This window comes from Cervus elaphus, chromosome X (genome assembly GCF_910594005.1).
Source record: "Cervus elaphus chromosome X, mCerEla1.1, whole genome shotgun sequence".
In the NCBI taxonomy this organism is placed as follows: Eukaryota; Metazoa; Chordata; class Mammalia; order Artiodactyla; family Cervidae; genus Cervus; species Cervus elaphus.
The window spans coordinates 67,025,302-67,047,292 of record NC_057848.1 but is presented as its reverse complement, the minus strand read 5'-3'; the positions used below and the strand labels follow the sequence as shown (position 1 = coordinate 67,047,292).

General features: G+C 40.4%; 2 protein-coding genes across 2 annotated transcripts; both read left to right on the top strand.

Annotated features, from left to right (window-relative positions):
* Window positions 1-6,563: 6,563 nt before the first annotated feature.
* Window positions 6,564-7,273, top strand: LOC122689068 (spermatid nuclear transition protein 3-like). The gene is made up of 2 exons (XM_043895177.1): window positions 6,564-6,710; window positions 6,892-7,273. The coding sequence occupies exons 1-2, from the start codon at window positions 6,594-6,596 to the stop codon at window positions 7,105-7,107; spliced, it is 333 nt and encodes a 110-aa protein (XP_043751112.1). The 5' UTR covers window positions 6,564-6,593; the 3' UTR covers window positions 7,108-7,273.
* A 9,171-nt stretch (window positions 7,274-16,444) lies between these two features.
* Window positions 16,445-17,154, top strand: LOC122689066 (spermatid nuclear transition protein 3-like). Its single transcript, XM_043895175.1, has 2 exons — window positions 16,445-16,591; window positions 16,773-17,154. Exons 1-2 carry the CDS (start codon window positions 16,475-16,477, stop codon window positions 16,986-16,988), a joined length of 333 nt encoding a protein of 110 aa, XP_043751110.1. The 5' UTR covers window positions 16,445-16,474; the 3' UTR covers window positions 16,989-17,154.
* Window positions 17,155-21,991: the final 4,837 nt, after the last annotated feature.

Below are 21,991 nucleotides of genomic sequence, written 5' to 3'. Positions count from 1 at the left end.
GTTCACCAGCTTTCCCAGCACCACTTGTTAAAGAGATTGTCTTTTCTCCATTGTATGTTCTTGCCTCCTTTGTCAAAGATAAGGTGTCCATAGGTGGGTGCATTTATCTCAGGGCTTTCCATTTTGTTCCATTGATCTGTATTTCTGTCTTTGTGCCAGTATACTATACTGTCTTGATGACTGTAGCTTTGTAGTATAGCCTGAAGTCAGGCACGTTGGTTCCTCCAATTCCATTCTTCCTTCACAAAATTGCTTTGGCTATCCAAGGTTTTTTGGTTTTCCATACAAATTATGAAATTGTTCTAGTTCTGTGATCTCTATAGAACTTTCAGAATGTGTCCTCAGTCATGATGGAGCAAGTGAAAGGATGAAATACTTTCCCTTCTTACTAGTCCTCAGTTCCATTTGTCACTAAAAGGTTCTTCATTTCTGAAGAGCTATCATGGCTAAAATGGAAGACAGATTTCTTGTTTGTGATATATAATGTAGACATCAATGTTTTTTTCCTGCAGACTTCAATCTATTTTTAATTATACTGATACAACTACTGATGAATAATTTCTTTTTCTATGTAGCTCAATACTAAGAATGATATGGATCCTTTCCATAATCTCATCCCCAACCTTTGAAACACTGCAGTTCTATACAGTATTGATGAAAGTCTGCTCCAACCTGAAATTACACCAATATCATCAGTATATTCCATGATTTTCTGATTGAACATTTCTCCAAAGCTCTTAATATAGGAATTTAATATGTGATAACACTTTCCTATTTATAGAAGCTCCATACCTAAGCATTAATTTAAAAAAAAAAAAGCTTTAGATTTATAAAATGCTTACATTCAGCTCTACAACCATACCAGTACTTGACAGACGTTTGGCTGGCTGTCTTACCAAGAAACCCTGTCTATTCTGTAAATCAGTAGTCGAATTCCATGCATTTCTTTATGAAAATTATTTTTCAGAGATAGGGTCTTTTTCAAAGAGCAAAACAAGTAGAATATTTCCTATATATAGGATAAGGCCTATGTATACTATCTTGACTTACACAGAGATACTTATAAATGTATATATTGGCATATATATGGAAAACCAAACGTACATAGAAAAAGTAAAAACATCATATAGTTCTAGAAGAAAGCCATGCAGAAACTAATGTTCCTCAAACTTAGGCTCTCAAAAAGACATGTACTTTATGATTCCGTGTACATGTGATTCTCAAAATGACAAAATTAGAGACATGGAAAAGAAATCAGTAGTCACAAGGGATTATGGAATAAGAATATAAGACTGTGGTATTAGGGAATTCCTTTAAGGTTACAGAACAGTTCTCTATCTTGAGGTGGTTATGCAAATACACATATATTTTTCATATATATATATATATATAAACACATACACACACATATACATCAATATTCATATAAAATATATTATAACCATAATACATAAGAGCTCTCAAACTCACTAATAAGAGAACAAGTAAACCAATTAAAATGTGGGAAAATATTTGAATAGCAATTGGTTGACATCAGATATGACATAAGTTGTACAGATGACTCATAAACACATACAATTTATTAAAATAATGAATAATTAGTACTGAATGCATATTAAGTTTGCAAATTGCATCTTGGATAAAAGGAATAAAATAATTGAGAACATAAACAACGCTCAGGAAAAGAGAGAAACTTAAACTCTCCTCAGTGACTCATAAGAATGCAAAATGATAAAGACACTTTGGGAAATGTTTTTCATTACTCATAAATATCTGCACACTGGAAAACTGTGTAATCCCATTCCTAAATAACTCCCACATAAAACATGAATTTCTGTTCACATAAAACCCTTCATGCCAATGGTTATTGTGGCTCTATTAATAATAGCCCCAAACTGGCAATAACTCAAATGTTATTCAACTGGTAAGCCAATATACAAATGGTGCATCCATCCGATGGAATACTATTCAACAAGAAAAAGGGACATGCTATTGATGATTGTAAGAACTTGAAAGTTTTTCAACTTAACAAGAACCAGATCAGAAAGACTACTGACAGTATGAGGTAATAGGCACATGGAAAAACACTGACCATCACTAATACTTAGAGAAATAGAAATCAAAATCACTAGGAGATATCACCTCACAGCTGTCAGAATGGCTATCATCAAGTCAAAAAGTCTGAAAATAACATATGGCAGCAAGGATGTGGACAAAAGGAAGCCCTTGTACATAATTGGTGGGAATGTAAATTTGTGCACTCACCTTGGAACACAACGTGGAAGTTTCTTAAAAACACTAAAAATAGAACTACCATGTGACCCAGCTATTCCACGCCTAGCTATACATCAGAAGAAAATGAACACTAATTTGAAAAGATACATGAACCCCAAAGTTTATTACAGCCTTGTTTACAATAGAAAAGATATGGAGGCAACCCGTGAGCAAGATGCACATGGTTCCTGTCCTCATAGCACTTGCCTGGAATATGAGATAAGCAAGCATTTGAACACCACAGTAATCCTCAGAAATACTGGTAGTTACATGTTTGTTGAGGTGGAAACATTCTCCCAGCATATGATATAGAAAAGGAAGGCTACAATATAGCATATAGATTGATTCAATCTGTATAAATTTTAAAAAAAAAATCACTGATGTACATATGCTCATCCAAAAATATGTGTATCATATGTATACATTTAGCATTATACAACATATAGAATATATATGTTATAAACATTTAGGTAGAACAACAAAGACAGAATATGAACAGTATACATGTCTATTGACACACTTATTGGTGTTCTCTAATTTCATTTGTATACTCCTTTTTGCAGTTTCCATACTGCTTTGCCTCGAGTATATATTTACAATTAGAAAACATTAATAATGCTCTTGCGAAGCAGGGTAACCCAGACATTAAATTAACATATGCCCAGGTGCCCCTTCAAGTTCTTCCCTCTTCCTCCAAGGCCATGTTTCTTCACAATTTCCCCATCATACCTTAGATTCCAGTTATATGCAAGGCATGTATAACCAGCTTTCTTGGGTCTCGGTGCCTTTGCAGGTTCTCCCCCACTGTCTGGGAAACACTTTCACAGCTTTCCACTTGCTGATCTATCTACTTTAGGTGGCTCAGGATTCATCTCGGGTGTCTTTACTGAAAAGTACCCCTCCCCCACCTCCTTGCCATCAGGCTATGACAAATGCCTCTCCTCTTTACCGCCACAGCCCTGTGTGGTTTGTGCACGGTGAACCAACTCATCATGTAAATGGAGAGATAAGTTTACTATTACATTCCTCCTTTTCCTGCCCTGTTCTCTCTCATCAGCAGCTCATCACTTTTTGGTCTCGTCCTCACTCACCTGGTCCCACTTGCACCAGCCTCTTGTTTTATTGAAAGGACATAGACAATGCCTTTTGGGGGCTTTTGCCCTGGCCATTTCCTTTCCCCAGTCTTTATTGCCCAAGATAGCCACAAAGTCACTCCCTCTTTTCTTTAATTAAGTCTTTGCTCAGATGTCCTGGATTCATAAGGCCTTCCGTCATTATTCTCTGGGGAGGAAAATCTCCCCATTTCTCATAACTCCTAAGGTTCTCTCTATAGTGTATAATTGACTATTTGTGGTTAGTATTAACCTTCCATCCTCACTGACTAGAATGTAAGCCCCATGAAACCAGGGTCCTGTGTATTGGCTCCCGTTGTGCACCGAGCACCCACAACAGTGCCCGAAATACCGCAGGGGGTGAATGAATACCTGTGAAGTGGGAAGTAAGCATTACACCAAAGAATTTATGTCCATTTTTGCAATTAAATAAAACAAATCCAGACTAATGTAAGAAGGAACTTGATTTGAGATGACTATGGCGATAGGGTCGTCTCACACACTACCTAAAAAATGCTGAGAATTCTCCAAGCTAGGCTTCAACCATACATGAACCAAGAATTTCCAGATGTTCAAGCTTGACTAAGAAAAGGCAGAGGAACAAGAGATCAGATGGACAGCATCCGTTGGATCATAGAAAAAGCAAGACAATTCCAGAAAAGCATCTGCTTCACTGACTAGGCTCAAGCACTGTCCTGTGTGGATCACAACAAACTCTGGGAAATCCTTAAAGAGATGGGAATACCAGACCCTCTTACCTGCCTCCTGAGAACTCGGTATGCAGGGAAAGCAGCACGAGTTAGAACCGGACATGAAACCTCAGACTGGTTCCAACATGGGAAAGGGGTATGTTAAGGCTGTATATTGTCATCCTGCTTATTTAACTTATATGCAGAGTACATCGTGAGAAATGCAAGACTGGATGAAGCACAAGCTGGAAGACTGCCGGGAGAACTATCAATAACTTCAGATATGCAGGTGACACCACCCTTAAGGCAGACACAAAGAGGAACTAAAGAGCGCTACAGCATGCAGTCCCCAGGCTATTCCGTGGGCCCTCCAGCTCACCCAACGGCCCAAGTCTGCGTGAGCTCCAGGGCCTCTGGAAGAAGGCCTGAATCTGCCTCTAATCTCAGTCTCCTCTTGATTGCCACCACACCACCCATGACTTAATCACTTCCCCAATGGTCCCTCACTGACAGTAACCTGTGGGCATTGCCCACTGCAGTGCTGCCCAATAGCTAAGCAGGACAGCCAACAGTCACTCATTTACAACTGTTTGCTTGTGGCTGGGGCCCTCTGAGGCACCAAGCAATGGTTGGGCAACACCTGTTGCCTAGGAACAGGGTGGGTTGAAATGGAACACACCAATGGCTACCTGTCAAGGCTGTGCTCATCCTGCTCTGTTACACTGTAAAGAGAAAAAGAATCACTGTGAATTTAAGGTTTGTGAAAGTAGTTTTCAACGTGGGCTGGCCTGCACATTCTTGTTGGCTTTGAACTATTTATACTATATGCTGAACATGTGATCAAGTGGCAGTGGTTGGAGGGGCACAGAGATAAGTGCTGGTGACAGGAACGCCTGGGAATATAAGAAAAGGAATGATAGGCAAAAGTTAAATAAGTATGTGAAATAATCAGTCCTAATGTGATGGATGAAACTGGAGCCCCTTATACAGAGTGAAGTAAGCCAGAAAGATAAAGAACACTACAGCATACTCACACATATATATGGAATTTAGAAAGATGGTAACGATAACCCTATATGCAAAACAGAAAAAGAGACACAGAAATACACAACAGACTTTTGAACTCTGTGGGAGAATGTGAGGGTGGGATATTTCAAAAGAACAGCATGTATACTATCTATGGTGAAACAGATCCCCAGCCCAGGTGGGATGCATGAGACAAGTGCTCGGGCCTGGTGCACTGGAAAGACCCAGAGGAATCGGGTGGAGAGGGAGGTGGGAGCGGGGATCGGGATGGGGAATACGTGTAAATCTATGGCTGATTCATATCAATGTATGACAAAACCCACTGAAATGTTGTGAAGTAATTAGCCTCCAACTAAAAAAAAAAAAAAAAAAAAAAATCTGAGGTTGGAAAGGAGTCAGTCAAAAAGATGCCGGCACACTGGACCCAAAGTGTCCTTATGTAACAGAGCAACATGGGCAGAGCCCTTCGCAGGTAGCCCTTGCTGTGCCGTATTACTCTGCCTCCTGTTACTAGGCAACAGGACTTGCTCAGCCATTGGTCAGTGCCTCACTGGCCCCACCCACAAGCAACCAACCATCAATGAGCTACCTACAGGTCCTTGCCCTGCTCAGCTATTGGTCAGCACTGCCATGGGCCCTACCTACTGATAACGGTCAAGGAGGGGTGACTGGGGAATTGATTCAGTCAAGAGTCAGTGGTGCACTGGTGAACTGACTCTTGACTTTGAGCACCTTCCTTTTTCAAAAAGCAAAAATCAGGAATTGATTTCTGCTAGATGGGGCCAGTTGAGTTTCCCTACTCAATATGAGAGTTGAAGTGTCCCCAAAAATTTTAGTGGAGGAGACATTTAAAACTGTCTTTGCTCTGATGTGTAATCTTATGGAGACTGTGTATTGACCTTTGGGGAACAGACTGAGGATTCACCAAGTCTGGGGGTCGCTGAAGCTCATCACAGTAGATAAAATATCCAACTGTTCTTAATTACCTTTGTCCACTTAAAGTGCTTTCTCTTAAGTTCCCTAAGCCCTTCAAGAACCCCCAACAGGCAGAAGGTGATCTAGAGATGAAGTGCTTAGAGGACTCTGAAGGGATGAAGTGGGACAGAAAGGGTTCGGCAGATGTTCATGGAGGGATGAAAGAGGCATGAGTGTTGAAGTGGCACATATAAGTCAAAGAATAAAGGGAACGGAAAGGAAGTTTGAAAGTCATGAGGAGGAGCACCATGCCCCTGAATCACCACTCCCCAGAATCAGACACACAGCCATGTCAGCAGTGGGAAAGTTATATCACAGCCTCCCTCAGCATCCACTAGCCCATGTTGATGGGCACAGTGGTGCACTGTGATGTCTAAGCCCCCCAAACTACTATTGGCTGGCGCAGTGCCTAACGGACCAATCAGACTGAAGGGTGTGGCTCCTCATTGTCCTCAAAGGGTATAAATAGGGAGGTCAGAGGCTGAAAGTCTGGGTTAGGCCACTTCTTGGCACCATCATGACTAACGCAACCAGGAAGCCACGGCAGTCAAGAGGAGTTGCCATGCGGTTTGCTTCAAGGAAGAATGGAACAAAGAAGACCCTTTGTCAAAGGAGGGGCAGAGGCGGTGTCAAGGTAAGAAGATTCCAACTAAGCTTCCCATGTTCTCCATTGACTTTGCTGCCCAAGACCTCTACCCTGCCCATGCCTGCCACAAAAGCCCTCATTAGCCCACATCCCTTTCTCATGAAATCTCCCTTCCACCTCAGTTTTTATGTCCTTTCCTCAAAACTAATACCCTTGTCTTGTCTTCCAGGCACGAAATATGACCATGAGGGTCAGAAGACCTCTACAAGGTACCTTCAGAAAGAAAATCCGATCGTATGCTACTCAATCGACAAAGCTGAAGAAGACAAGAAAGGCAAACTGTTTCTTCTCTCGCTGTGGACGTAAGAAATCGAATCGAAGCCGGAAAAGCTACCAAACTGTGAGGCAGAGTCAAGGAAGGAGGCAGAATCCAAAGAGAAAATAAGCTCAGCCGCCGCCAAAGAAGAGACCCTGGAGAAGTACAACGTGGGCAGCCAGTAAGTGAATAGCAAATGTCAGACAGTTTAGAATTGTGGCTCCAGAGGTCTGCTTTGTTAGCAATGGCCAACCAAGAAAAGACTCTCACACTAACATAGTAAGCCGATGGCTGCAAATAAAAGAAACATCAAATGGTGAAAAGATGATACGTGTGTGTGTGTGAATTTTCTGATGGAAGGGAGGGAGAGAAGAGAAGAGGTGGGCACTGGAAACGGGAGGGATATGTGGTCCTGAGAGGTTGGGGAACAGACCCTGGGGTCCCCAGTTAGCCAGAGAGTAGAGGTGTGGAGTGGATCAGGAGTCTGCACTGATGATGGATAACTCTGCCTAACACTTGATTTCAAGGGCAAGGAGTAGTGGTGTGGTGTTCCTGCCTTTGTCTGGGGTGTGGAAAGACATGAGGGTCTAGATGTCAGACCCAGATGGGAAGGGGTTTTCACATGGGGGTGGAGAATGTGAAACTCCCCCTGAGAAAGGCAGGCAGAAATCACCTCCTGGCCACCTACCTCATAATGGGGTTTGTTGCATCACTCACCTATGCTGTCAGCTAAAGGGGCTCAGAAGGCACAAAGTGCTGATACAACTAAAACCCACAACTAGCACTCCCAGGGACTCAAATAATGTTTGGAGGGAACTAACCAAATATTGCTTAGGCCACATATTTGCTAACAAATTTCTGGGAGCATTGTATTCCCAAAGAAGGGCAGTGGTGGTGGCCCAATGCCGGTGCACGTTACAAACGGGATCACCCTGCACACAGAACTTTTTTTTTTTTTTTTTTTGGTATGGGGGGCGGCTCTAGGTAGGTTTTGAAAGCGTAGTTCCCTGAACAGGGGTTGTATCTGCGCCATTCTAGTGTACCATGGAGTTCTATCCATTGGACAGACATGGAAGTCTGTACAGAGAATTTCCACATAAATACTAATATAAGACTGAGTGAAAATTGGTCTTGTAATTATCACCATATCCTAGGATTTCTAAACAACTACAGTCGTAAAACATTCTTCCCCAATAAAGTCTTTTGTTAGTCCAACTTCTACAAGTTTATCATGGTTTAAAAGAAAGAGTATGAAATATTTAATTTGGTGTTAACTTTCATTTTGAAAGGTTTTAAAAATTCCAAGGAGAAGTTAAACAAATATGGAGACATATAAGGCAGAGGCTCTGACGATGAGGATCCTGTGTGTCTTCAGAAAACTTTTTAGAAGCAACCAAAACACAGAGTTTCCCCAACAGCATCCAAAGAGTTGAGTTCAAAGTATAACTCAAAGATATGTTATCTTTGATCTGGACTGCAGCTGCCTAACTCAATCTTTCTGGCACTGTAACGCCTGGGAGACCCCATTGATGATTCAAAGTCAGTCACTGAATGTGATTTAAAATCTGTAAGAGTGAAAGACCCCCTGGGTGTGCTGCCCTTTATTTTTTTTTTTTAAGTTCTTTTATTTTCATTGATTTATTTCAATTGGAGGCTAATTACTTTACAATATGATAGTGGTTTTGCCATACATTGTCATGAGTAAGCCATGGGTGTACATGTGTTCCCCATCCTGTACCCCCTCCCACCTCCCTCCCCATCCCATCCCTCAGGATCGTCCCACCACAACAGCCCTGAGCACCCTGCCTCATGCATCCAAGCTGGACTGGAAATCTGTTTCACATACATGTTTCAATGCTCTTTGCTCAAATCGTTCCACTCTCGCCTTCTCTCACAGAGTCCAAGAGTCTGTTTTTACCTTTGTGTCTCTGTTGCTGTCTCACATATAGGGTCATTGTTACCATCTTTCTAAATTCCATTTATATGCCTTAATATACTCTATTGGTGTTTTTCTTTCTGACTTCCTTCACTCTATAATAGGCTCCAGCTTCATCCACCTCATTAGAACTGATGCAAATGCATTCTTTTTAATAGCTGAGTAATATTCCATTGTGCATATGTAGCACGGCTTGCTTATCCATTCGTCTGCCCATGGATATCTAGGTTGCTTCCATGTCCTGGCTATTATAAACAGTATTGTGATGAATATTGGGGTGCACGCATCTCTTTCAATTCTGGTTTCCTTAGTGTGTATGCCCAGCAGTGGGATTCCTGGGTCGTAGGGAAGTTCCAATTCAAATTTCTGAGGAATCTCCACACTGTTCCTCCCCAGCATTTATTCTTTGTAGACTTTTTGATAGGAGCCGTTCTGACCAACGTGAGATGGTCCCTCATCGTGGATTTGATTTGCATTTCTCTGATAGTGAGTGATGTTGAGCATCTTTCTCTGTGTTTGTTAGCCATCTGTATGTCTTCTTTGGAGAAATGTCTGTTTAGTTCTTTGGCCCGTTTCTTGAGTGGATCGTTTGTTTTTCTGGAACTGAGCTGCAGGAGCTGCTTGCATATTTTTTAGATTAGTTCATTGTTCATTGCTTCATTTGCTATTATTTTCTCCCATTCTGAAGGCTGTCTTTTCACCTTGCTTATACTTTCTTTGTTGTGCAACAGCTTTTAAGTTAACTTGTGTCCTATTCATTTATGTTTTGCTTTTATTTCCATTCCTCTGGGAGGTGGGTCATAGAGGATCCTGCTGTGATTTATGTCAGAGAGTGTTTTGCCTATGTTTTCCTCTTGGAGTTGTATAGTTTCTCATCTTACATTTAGATCTTTAATCCATTTTGATTTTATTCTTGTACATGGGGTTAGAAAGTGTTCTAGTTTCATTCTTTACAAGTAGTTCACCAGCTTTCCCAGCACCACTTGTTAAAGAGATTGTCTTTTCTCCATTGTATGTTCTTGCCTCCTTTGTCAAAGATAAGGTGTCCATAGGTGGGTGCATTTATCTCAGGGCTTTCCATTTTGTTCCATTGATCTGTATTTCTGTCTTTGTGCCAGTATACTATACTGTCTTGATGACTGTAGCTTTGTAGTATAGCCTGAAGTCAGGCACGTTGGTTCCTCCAATTCCATTCTTCCTTCACAAAATTGCTTTGGCTATCCAAGGTTTTTTGGTTTTCCATACAAATTATGAAATTGTTCTAGTTCTGTGATCTCTATAGAACTTTCAGAATGTGTCCTCAGTCATGATGGAGCAAGTGAAAGGATGAAATACTTTCCCTTCTTACTAGTCCTCAGTTCCATTTGTCACTAAAAGGTTCTTCATTTCTGAAGAGCTATCATGGCTAAAATGGAAGACAGATTTCTTGTTTGTGATATATAATGTAGACATCAATGTTTTTTTCCTGCAGACTTCAATCTATTTTTAATTATACTGATACAACTACTGATGAATAATTTCTTTTTCTATGTAGATCAATACTAAGAATGATATGGATCCTTTCCATAATCTCATCCCCAACCTTTGAAACACTGCAGTTCTATACAGTATTGATGAAAGTCTGCTCCAACCTGAAATTACACCAATATCATCAGTATATTCCATGATTTTCTGATTGAACATTTCTCCAAAGCTCTTAATACAGGAATTTAATATGTGATAACACTTTCCTATTTATAGAAGCTCCATACCTAAGCATTAATTTTAAAAAAAAATCTTTAGATTTATAAAATGCTTACATTCAGCTCTACAAACATACCAGTACTTGACAGACGTTTGGCTGGCTGTCTTACCAAGAAACCCTGTCTATTCTGTAAATCAGTAGTCGAATTCCATGCATTTCTTTATGAAAATTATTTTTCAGAGATAGGGTCTTTTTCAAAGAGCAAAACAAGTAGAATATTTTCTATAGATGTATCCTATATATAGGATAAGGCCTATGTATACTATCTTGACTTACACAGAGATACTTATAAATGTATATATTGGCATATATATGGAAAACCAAACGTACATAGAAAAAGTAAAAACATCATATAGTTCTAGAAGAAAGCCATGCAGAAACTAATGTTCCTCAAACTTAGGCTCTCAAAAAGACATGTACTTTATGATTCCATGTACATGTGATTCTCAAAATGACAAAATTAGAGACATGGAAAAGAAATCAGTAGTCACAAGGGATTATGGAATAAGAATATAAGACTGTGGTATTAGGGAATTCCTTTAAGGTTACAGAACAGTTCTCTATCTTGAGGTGGTTATGCAAATACACATATATTTTTCATATATATATATATATATAAACACATACACACACATATACATCAATATTCATATAAAATATATTATAACCATAATACATAAGAGCTCTCAAACTCACTAATAAGAGAACAAGTAAACCAATTAAAATGTGGGAAAATATTTGAATAGCAATTGGTTGACATCAGATATGACATAAGTTGTACAGATGACTCATAAACACATACAATTTATTAAAATAATGAATAATTAGTACTGAATGCATATTAAGTTTGCAAATTGCATCTTGGATAAAAGGAATAAAATAATTGAGAACATAAACAACGCTCAGGAAAAGAGAGAAACTTAAACTCTCCTCAGTGACTCATAAGAATGCAAAATGATAAAGACACTTTGGGAAATGTTTTTCATTACTCATAAATATCTGCACACTGGAAAACTGTGTAATCCCATTCCTAAATAACTCCCACATAAAACATGAATTTCTGTTCACATAAAACCCTTCATGCCAATGGTTATTGTGGCTCTATTAATAATAGCCCCAAACTGGCAATAACTCAAATGTTATTCAACTGGTAAGCCAATATACAAATGGTGCATCCATCCGATGGAATACTATTCAACAAGAAAAAGGGACATGCTATTGATGATTGTAAGAACTTGAAAGTTTTTCAACTTAACAAGAACCAGATCAGAAAGACTACTGACAGTATGAGGTAATAGGCACATGGAAAAACACTGACCATCACTAATACTTAGAGAAATAGAAATCAAAATCACTAGGAGATATCACCTCACAGCTGTCAGAATGGCTATCATCAAGTCAAAAAGTCTGAAAATAACATATGGCAGCAAGGATGTGGACAAAAGGAAGCCCTTGTACATAATTGGTGGGAATGTAAATTTGTGCACTCACCTTGGAACACAACGTGGAAGTTTCTTAAAAACACTAAAAATAGAACTACCATGTGACCCAGCTATTCCACGCCTAGCTATACATCAGAAGAAAATGAACACTAATTTGAAAAGATACATGAACCCCAAAGTTTATTACAGCCTTGTTTACAATAGAAAAGATATGGAGGCAACCCGTGAGCAAGATGCACATGGTTCCTGTCCTCATAGCACTTGCCTGGAATATGAGATAAGCAAGCATTTGAACACCACAGTAATCCTCAGAAATACTGGTAGTTACATGTTTGTTGAGGTGGAAACATTCTCCCAGCATATGATATAGAAAAGGAAGGCTACAATATAGCATATAGATTGATTCAATCTGTATAAATTTTAAAAAAAAAATCACTGATGTACATATGCTCATCCAAAAATATGTGTATCATATGTATACATTTAGCATTATATAACATATAGAATATATATGTTATAAACATTTAGGTAGAACAACAAAGACAGAATATGAACAGTATACATGTCTATTGACACACTTATTGGTGTTCTCTAATTTCATTTGTATACTCCTTTTTGCAGTTTCCATACTGCTTTGCCTCGAGTATATATTTACAATTAGAAAACATTAATAATGCTCTTGCGAAGCAGGGTAACCCAGACATTAAATTAACATATGCCCAGGTGCCCCTTCAAGTTCTTCCCTCTTCCTCCAAGGCCATGTTTCTTCACAATTTCCCCATCATACCTTAGATTCCAGTTATATGCAAGGCATGTATAACCAGCTTTCTTGGGTCTCGGTGCCTTTGCAGGTTCTCCCCCACTGTCTGGGAAACACTTTCACAGCTTTCCACTTGCTGATCTATCTACTTTAGGTGGCTCAGGATTCATCTCGGGTGTCTTTACTGAAAAGTACCCCTCCCCCACCTCCTTGCCATCAGGCTATGACAAATGCCTCTCCTCTTTACCGCCACAGCCCTGTGTGGTTTGTGCACGGTGAACCAACTCATCATGTAAATGGAGAGATAAGTTTACTATTACATTCCTCCTTTTCCTGCCCTGTTCTCTCTCATCAGCAGCTCATCACTTTTTGGTCTCGTCCTCACTCACCTGGTCCCACTTGCACCAGCCTCTTGTTTTATTGAAAGGACATAGACAATGCCTTTTGGGGGCTTTTGCCCTGGCCATTTCCTTTCCCCAGTCTTTATTGCCCAAGATAGCCACAAAGTCACTCCCTCTTTTCTTTAATTAAGTCTTTGCTCAGATGTCCTGGATTCATAAGGCCTTCCGTCATTATTCTCTGGGGAGGAAAATCTCCCCATTTCTCATAACTCCTAAGGTTCTCTCTATAGTGTATAATTGACTATTTGTGGTTAGTATTAACCTTCCATCCTCACTGACTAGAATGTAAGCCCCATGAAACCAGGGTCCTGTGTATTGGCTCCCGTTGTGCACCGAGCACCCACAACAGTGCCCGAAATACCGCAGGGGGTGAATGAATACCTGTGAAGTGGGAAGTAAGCATTACACCAAAGAATTTATGTCCATTTTTGCAATTAAATAAAACAAATCCAGACTAATGTAAGAAGGAACTTGATTTGAGATGACTATGGCGATAGGGTCGTCTCACACACTACCTAAAAAATGCTGAGAATTCTCCAAGCTAGGCTTCAACCATACATGAACCAAGAATTTCCAGATGTTCAAGCTTGACTAAGAAAAGGCAGAGGAACAAGAGATCAGATGGACAGCATCCGTTGGATCATAGAAAAAGCAAGACAATTCCAGAAAAGCATCTGCTTCACTGACTAGGCTCAAGCACTGTCCTGTGTGGATCACAACAAACTCTGGGAAATCCTTAAAGAGATGGGAATACCAGACCCTCTTACCTGCCTCCTGAGAACTCGGTATGCAGGGAAAGCAGCACGAGTTAGAACCGGACATGAAACCTCAGACTGGTTCCAACATGGGAAAGGGGTATGTTAAGGCTGTATATTGTCATCCTGCTTATTTAACTTATATGCAGAGTACATCGTGAGAAATGCAAGACTGGATGAAGCACAAGCTGGAAGACTGCCGGGAGAACTATCAATAACTTCAGGTATGCAGGTGACACCACCCTTAAGGCAGACACAAAGAGGAACTAAAGAGCGCTACAGCATGCAGTCCCCAGGCTATTCCGTGGGCCCTCCAGCTCACCCAACGGCCCAAGTCTGCGTGAGCTCCAGGGCCTCTGGAAGAAGGCCTGAATCTGCCTCTAATCTCAGTCTCCTCTTGATTGCCACCACACCACCCATGACTTAATCACTTCCCCAATGGTCCCTCACTGACAGTAACCTGTGGGCATTGCCCACTGCAGTGCTGCCCAATAGCTAAGCAGGACAGCCAACAGTCACTCATTTACAACTGTTTGCTTGTGGCTGGGGCCCTCTGAGGCACCAAGCAATGGTTGGGCAACACCTGTTGCCTAGGAACAGGGTGGGTTGAAATGGAACACACCAATGGCTACCTGTCAAGGCTGTGCTCATCCTGCTCTGTTACACTGTAAAGAGAAAAAGAATCACTGTGAATTTAAGGTTTGTGAAAGTAGTTTTCAACGTGGGCTGGCCTGCACATTCTTGTTGGCTTTGAACTATTTATACTATATGCTGAACATGTGATCAAGTGGCAGCGGTTGGAGGGGCACAGAGATAAGTGCTGGTGACAGGAACGCCTGGGAATATAAGAAAAGGAATGATAGGCAAAAGTTAAATAAGTATGTGAAATAATCAGTCCTAATGAGATGGATGAAACTGGAGCCCCTTATACAGAGTGAAGTAAGCCAGAAAGATAAAGAACATTACAGCATACTCACACATATATATGGAATTTAGAAAGATGGTAATGATAACCCTATATGCAAAACAGAAAAAGAGACACAGAAATACACAACAGACTTTTGAACTCTGTGGGAGAATGTGAGGGTGGGATATTTCAAAAGAACAGCATGTATACTATCTATGGTGAAACAGATCCCCAGCCCAGGTGGGATGCATGAGACAAGTGCTCGGGCCTGGTGCACTGGAAAGACCCAGAGGAATCGGGTGGAGAGGGAGGTGGGAGCGGGGATCGGGATGGGGAATACGTGTAAATCTATGGCTGATTCATATCAATGTATGACAAAACCCACTGAAATGTTGTGAAGTAATTAGCCTCCAACTAAAAAAAAAAAAAAAAAAAATCTGAGGTTGGAAAGGAGTCAGTCAAAAAGATGCCGGCACACTGGACCCAAAGTGTCCTTATGTAACAGAGCAACATGGGCAGAGCCCTTCGCAGGTAGCCCTTGCTGTGCCGTATTACTCCGCCTCCTGTTACTAGGCAACAGGACTTGCTCAGCCATTGGTCAGTGCCTCACTGGCCCCACCCACAAGCAACCAACCATCAATGAGCTACCTACAGGTCCTTGCCCTGCTCAGCTATTGGTCAGCACTGCCATGGGCCCTACCTACTGATAACGGTCAAGGAGGGGTGACTGGGGAATTGATTCAGTCAAGAGTCAGTGGTGCACTGGTGAACTGACTCTTGACTTTGAGCACCTTCCTTTTTCAAAAAGCAAAAATCAGGAATTGATTTCTGCTAGATGGGGCCAGTTGAGTTTCCCTACTCAATATGAGAGTTGAAGTGTCCCCAAAAATTTTAGTGGAGGAGACATTTAAAACTGTCTTTGCTCTGATGTGTAATCTTATGGAGACTGTGTATTGACCTTTGGGGAACAGACTGAGGATTCACCAAGTCTGGGGGTCGCTGAAGCTCATCACAGTAGATAAAATATCCAACTGTTCTTAATTACCTTTGTCCACTTAAAGTGCTTTCTCTTAAGTTCCCTAAGCCCTTCAAGAACCCCCAACAGGCAGAAGGTGATCTAGAGATGAAGTGCTTAGAGGACTCTGAAGGGATGAAGTGGGACAGAAAGGGTTCGGCAGATGTTCATGGAGGGATGAAAGAGGCATGAGTGTTGAAGTGGCACATATAAGTCAAAGGATAAAGGGAACGGAAAGGAAGTTTGAAAGTCATGAGGAGGAGCACCATGCCCCTGAATCACCACTCCCCAGAATCAGACACACAGCCATGTCAGCAGTGGGAAAGTTATATCACAGCCTCCCTCAGCATCCACTAGCCCATGTTGATGGGCACAGTGGTGCACTGTGATGTCTAAGCCCCCCAAACTACTATTGGCTGGCGCAGTGCCTAACGGACCAATCAGACTGAAGGGTGTGGCTCCTCATTGTCCTCAAAGGGTATAAATAGGGAGGTCAGAGGCTGAAAGTCTGGGTTAGGCCACTTCTTGGCACCATCATGACTAACGCAACCAGGAAGCCACGGCAGTCAAGAGGAGTTGCCATGCGGTTTGCTTCAAGGAAGAATGGAACAAAGAAGACCCTTTGTCAAAGGAGGGGCAGAGGCGGTGTCAAGGTAAGAAGATTCCAACTAAGCTTCCCATGTTCTCCATTGACTTTGCTGCCCAAGACCTCTACCCTGCCCATGCCTGCCACAAAAGCCCTCATTAGCCCACATCCCTTTCTCATGAAATCTCCCTTCCACCTCAGTTTTTATGTCCTTTCCTCAAAACTAATACCCTTGTCTTGTCTTCCAGGCACGAAATATGACCATGAGGGTCAGAAGACCTCTACAAGGTACCTTCAGAAAGAAAATCCGATCGTATGCTACTCAATCGACAAAGCTGAAGAAGACAAGAAAGGCAAACTGTTTCTTCTCTCGCTGTGGACGTAAGAAATCGAATCGAAGCCGGAAAAGCTACCAAACTGTGAGGCAGAGTCAAGGAAGGAGGCAGAATCCAAAGAGAAAATAAGCTCAGCCGCCGCCAAAGAAGAGACCCTGGAGAAGTACAACGTGGGCAGCCAGTAAGTGAATAGCAAATGTCAGACAGTTTAGAATTGTGGCTCCAGAGGTCTGCTTTGTTAGCAATGGCCAACCAAGAAAAGACTCTCACACTAACATAGTAAGCCGATGGCTGCAAATAAAAGAAACATCAAATGGTGAAAAGATGATACGTGTGTGTGTGTGAATTTTCTGATGGAAGGGAGGGAGAGAAGAGAAGAGGTGGGCACTGGAAACGGGAGGGATATGTGGTCCTGAGAGGTTGGGGAACAGACCCTGGGGTCCCCAGTTAGCCAGAGAGTAGAGGTGTGGAGTGGATCAGGAGTCTGCACTGATGATGGATAACTCTGCCTAACACTTGATTTCAAGGGCAAGGAGTAGTGGTGTGGTGTTCCTCCCTTTGTCTGGGGTGTGGAAAGACATTAGGGTCTAGATGCCAGACCCAGATGGGAAGGGGTTTTCACATGGGGGTGGAGAATGTGAAACTCCCCCTGAGAAAGGCAGGCAGAAATCACCTCCTGGCCACCTACCTCATAATGGGGTTTGTTGCATCACTCACCTATGCTGTCAGCTAAAGGGGCTCAGAAGGCACAAAGTGCTGATACAACTAAAACCCACAACTAGCACTCCCAGGGACTCAAATAATGTTTGGAGGGAACTAACCAAATATTGCTTAGGCCACATATTTGCTAACAAATTTCTGGGAGCATTGTATTCCCAAAGAAGGGCAGTGGTGGTGGCCCAATGCCGGTGCACGTTACAAACGGGATCACCCTGCACACAGAACTTTTTTTTTTTTTTTTTTTGGTATGGGGGGCGGCTCTAGGTAGGTTTTGAAAGCGTAGTTCCCTGAACAGGGGTTGTATCTGCGCCATTCTAGTGTACCATGGAGTTCTATCCATTGGACAGACATGGAAGTCTGTACAGAGAATTTCCACATAAATACTAATATAAGACTGAGTGAAAATTGGTCTTGTAATTATCACCATATCCTAGGATTTCTAAACAACTACAGTCGTAAAACATTCTTCCCCAATAAAGTCTTTTGTTAGTCCAACTTCTACAAGTTTATCATGGTTTAAAAGAAAGAGTATGAAATATTTAATTTGGTGTTAACTTTCATTTTGAAAGGTTTTAAAAATTCCAAGGAGAAGTTAAACAAATATGGAGACATATAAGGCAGAGGCTCTGACGATGAGGATCCTGTGTGTCTTCAGAAAACTTTTTAGAAGCAACCAAAACACAGAGTTTCCCCAACAGCATCCAAAGAGTTGAGTTCAAAGTATAACTCAAAGATATGTTATCTTTGATCTGGACTGCAGCTGCCTAACTCAATCTTTCTGGCACTGTAACGCCTGGGAGACCCCATTGATGATTCAAAGTCAGTCACTGAATGTGATTTAAAATCTGTAAGAGTGAAAGACCCCCTGGGTGTGCTGCCCTTTATTTTTTTTTTTTAAGTTCTTTTATTTTCATTGATTTATTTCAATTGGAGGCTAATTACTTTACAATATGATAGTGGTTTTGCCATACATTGTCATGAGTAAGCCATGGGTGTACATGTGTTCCCCATCCTGTACCCCCTCCCACCTCCCTCCCCATCCCATCCCTCAGGATCGTCCCACCACAACAGCCCTGAGCACCCTGCCTCATGCATCCAAGCTGGACTGGAAATCTGTTTCACATACATGGTTCAATGCTCTTTGCTCAAATCGTTCCACTCTCGCCTTCTCTCACAGAGTCCAAGAGTCTGTTTTTACCTTTGTGTCTCTGTTGCTGTCTCACATATAGGGTCATTGTTACCATCTTTCTAAATTCCATTTATATGCCTTAATATACTCTATTGGTGTTTTTCTTTCTGACTTCCTTCACTCTATAATAGGCTCCAGCTTCATCCACCTCATTAGAACTGATGCAAATGCATTCTTTTTAATAGCTGAGTAATATTCCATTGTGCATATGTAGCACGGCTTGCTTATCCATTCGTCTGCCCATGGATATCTAGGTTGCTTCCATGTCCTGGCTATTATAAACAGTATTGTGATGAATATTGGGGTGCACGCATCTCTTTCAATTCTGGTTTCCTTAGTGTGTATGCCCAGCAGTGGGATTCCTGGGTCGTAGGGAAGTTCCAATTCAAATTTCTGAGGAATCTCCACACTGTTCCTCCCCAGCATTTATTCTTTGTAGACTTTTTGATAGGAGCCGTTCTGACCAACGTGAGATGGTCCCTCATCGTGGATTTGATTTGCATTTCTCTGATAGTGAGTGATGTTGAGCATCTTTCTCTGTGTTTGTTAGCCATCTGTATGTCTTCTTTGGAGAAATGTCTGTTTAGTTCTTTGGCCCGTTTCTTGAATGGATCGTTTGTTTTTCTGGAACTGAGCTGCAGGAGCTGCTTGCATATTTTTTAGATTAGTTCATTGTTCATTGCTTCATTTGCTATTATTTTCTCCCATTCTGAAGGCTGTCTTTTCATCTTGCTTATACTTTCTTTGTTGTGCAAAAGCTTTTAAGTTAACTTGTGTCCTATTCATTTATGTTTTGCTTTTATTTCCATTCCTCTGGGAGGTGGGTCATAGAGGATCCTGCTGTGATTTATGTCAGAGAGTGTTTTGCCTATGTTTTCCTCTTGGAGTTGTATAGTTTCTCATCTTACATTTAGATCTTTAATCCATTTTGATTTTATTCTTGTACATGGGGTTAGAAAGTGTTCTAGTTTCATTCTTTACAAGTAGTTCACCAGCTTTCCCAGCACCACTTGTTAAAGAGATTGTCTTTTCTCCATTGTATGTTCTTGCCTCCTTTGTCAAAGATAAGGTGTCCATAGGTGGGTGCATTTATCTCAGGGCTTTCCATTTTGTTCCATTGATCTGTATTTCTGTCTTTGTGCCGGTATACTATACTGTCTTGATGACTGTAGCTTTGTAGTATAGCCTGAAGTCAGGCACGTTGGTTCCTCCAATTCCATTCTTCCTTCACAAAATTGCTTTGGCTATCCAAGGTTTTTTGGTTTTCCATACAAATTATGAAATTGTTCTAGTTCTGTGATCTCTATAGAACTTTCAGAATGTGTCCTCAGTCATGATGGAGCAAGTGAAAGGATGAAATACTTTCCCTTCTTACTAGTCCTCAGTTCCATTTGTCACTAAAAGGTTCTTCATTTCTGAAGAGCTATCATGGCTAAAATGGAAGACAGATTTCTTGTTTGTGATATATAATGTAGACATCAATGTTTTTTTCCTGCAGACTTCAATCTATTTTTAATTATACTGATACAACTACTGATGAATAATTTCTTTTTCTATGTAGCTCAATACTAAGAATGATATGGATCCTTTCCATAATCTCATCCCCAACCTTTGAAACACTGCAGTTCTATACAGTATTGATGAAAGTCTGCTCCAACCTGAAATTACACCAATATCATCAGTATATTCCATGATTTTCTGATTGAACATTTCTCCAAAGCTCTTAATACAGGAATTTAATATGTGATAACACTTTCCTATTTATAGAAGCTCCATACCTAAGCATTAATTTTAAAAAAAAATCTTTAGATTTATAAAATGCTTACATTCAGCTCTACAAACATACCAGTACTTGACAGACGTTTGGCTGGCTGTCTTACCAAGAAACCCTGTCTATTCTGTAAATCAGTAGTCGAATTCCATGCATTTCTTTATGAAAATTATTTTTCAGAGATAGGGTCTTTTTCAAAGAGCAAAACAAGTAGAATATTTTCTATAGATGTATCCTATATATAGGATAAGGCCTATGTATACTATCTTGACTTACACAGAGATACTTATAAATGTATATATTGGCATATATATGGAAAACCAAACGTACATAGAAAAAGTAAAAACATCATATAGTTCTAGAAGAAAGCCATGCAGAAACTAATGTTCCTCAAACTTAGGCTCTCAAAAAGACATGTACTTTATGATTCCATGTACATGTGATTCTCAAAATGACAAAATTAGAGACATGGAAAAGAAATCAGTAGTCACAAGGGATTATGGAATAAGAATATAAGACTGTGGTATTAGGGAATTCCTTTAAGGTTACAGAACAGTTCTCTATCTTGAGGTGGTTATGCAAATACACATATATTTTTCATATATATATATATATATAAACACATACACACACATATACATCAATATTCATATAAAATATATTATAACCATAATACATAAGAGCTCTCAAACTCACTAATAAGAGAACAAGTAAACCAATTAAAATGTGGGAAAATATTTGAATAGCAATTGGTTGACATCAGATATGACATAAGTTGTACAGATGACTCATAAACACATACAATTTATTAAAATAATGAATAATTAGTACTGAATGCATATTAAGTTTGCAAATTGCATCTTGGATAAAAGGAATAAAATAATTGAGAACATAAACAACGCTCAGGAAAAGAGAGAAACTTAAACTCTCCTCAGTGACTCATAAGAATGCAAAATGATAAAGACACTTTGGGAAATGTTTTTCATTACTCATAAATATCTGCACACTGGAAAACTGTGTAATCCCATTCCTAAATAACTCCCACATAAAACATGAATTTCTGTTCACATAAAACCCTTCATGCCAATGGTTATTGTGGCTCTATTAATAATAGCCCCAAACTGGCAATAACTCAAATGTTATTCAACTGGTAAGCCAATATACAAATGGTGCATCCATCCGATGGAATACTATTCAACAAGAAAAAGGGACATGCTATTGATGATTGTAAGAACTTGAAAGTTTTTCAACTTAACAAGAACCAGATCAGAAAGACTACTGACAGTATGAGGTAATAGGCACATGGAAAAACACTGACCATCACTAATACTTAGAGAAATAGAAATCAAAATCACTAGGAGATATCACCTCACAGCTGTCAGAATGGCTATCATCAAGTCAAAAAGTCTGAAAATAACATATGGCAGCAAGGATGTGGACAAAAGGAAGCCC

Excerpts from the sequence above, each read along its gene's own strand:
- LOC122689066 (XM_043895175.1), top strand. The coding sequence starts at position 16,475 with ATGACTAACGCAACCAGGAAGCCACGGCAGTCAAGAGGAGTTGCCATG. Across the intron at positions 16,592-16,772 it reads GGGGCAGAGGCGGTGTCAAG|GCACGAAATATGACCATGAG; the intron begins GTAAGAAGATTC and ends CTTGTCTTCCAG.
- LOC122689068 (XM_043895177.1), top strand. The coding sequence starts at position 6,594 with ATGACTAACGCAACCAGGAAGCCACGGCAGTCAAGAGGAGTTGCCATG. Across the intron at positions 6,711-6,891 it reads GGGGCAGAGGCGGTGTCAAG|GCACGAAATATGACCATGAG; the intron begins GTAAGAAGATTC and ends CTTGTCTTCCAG.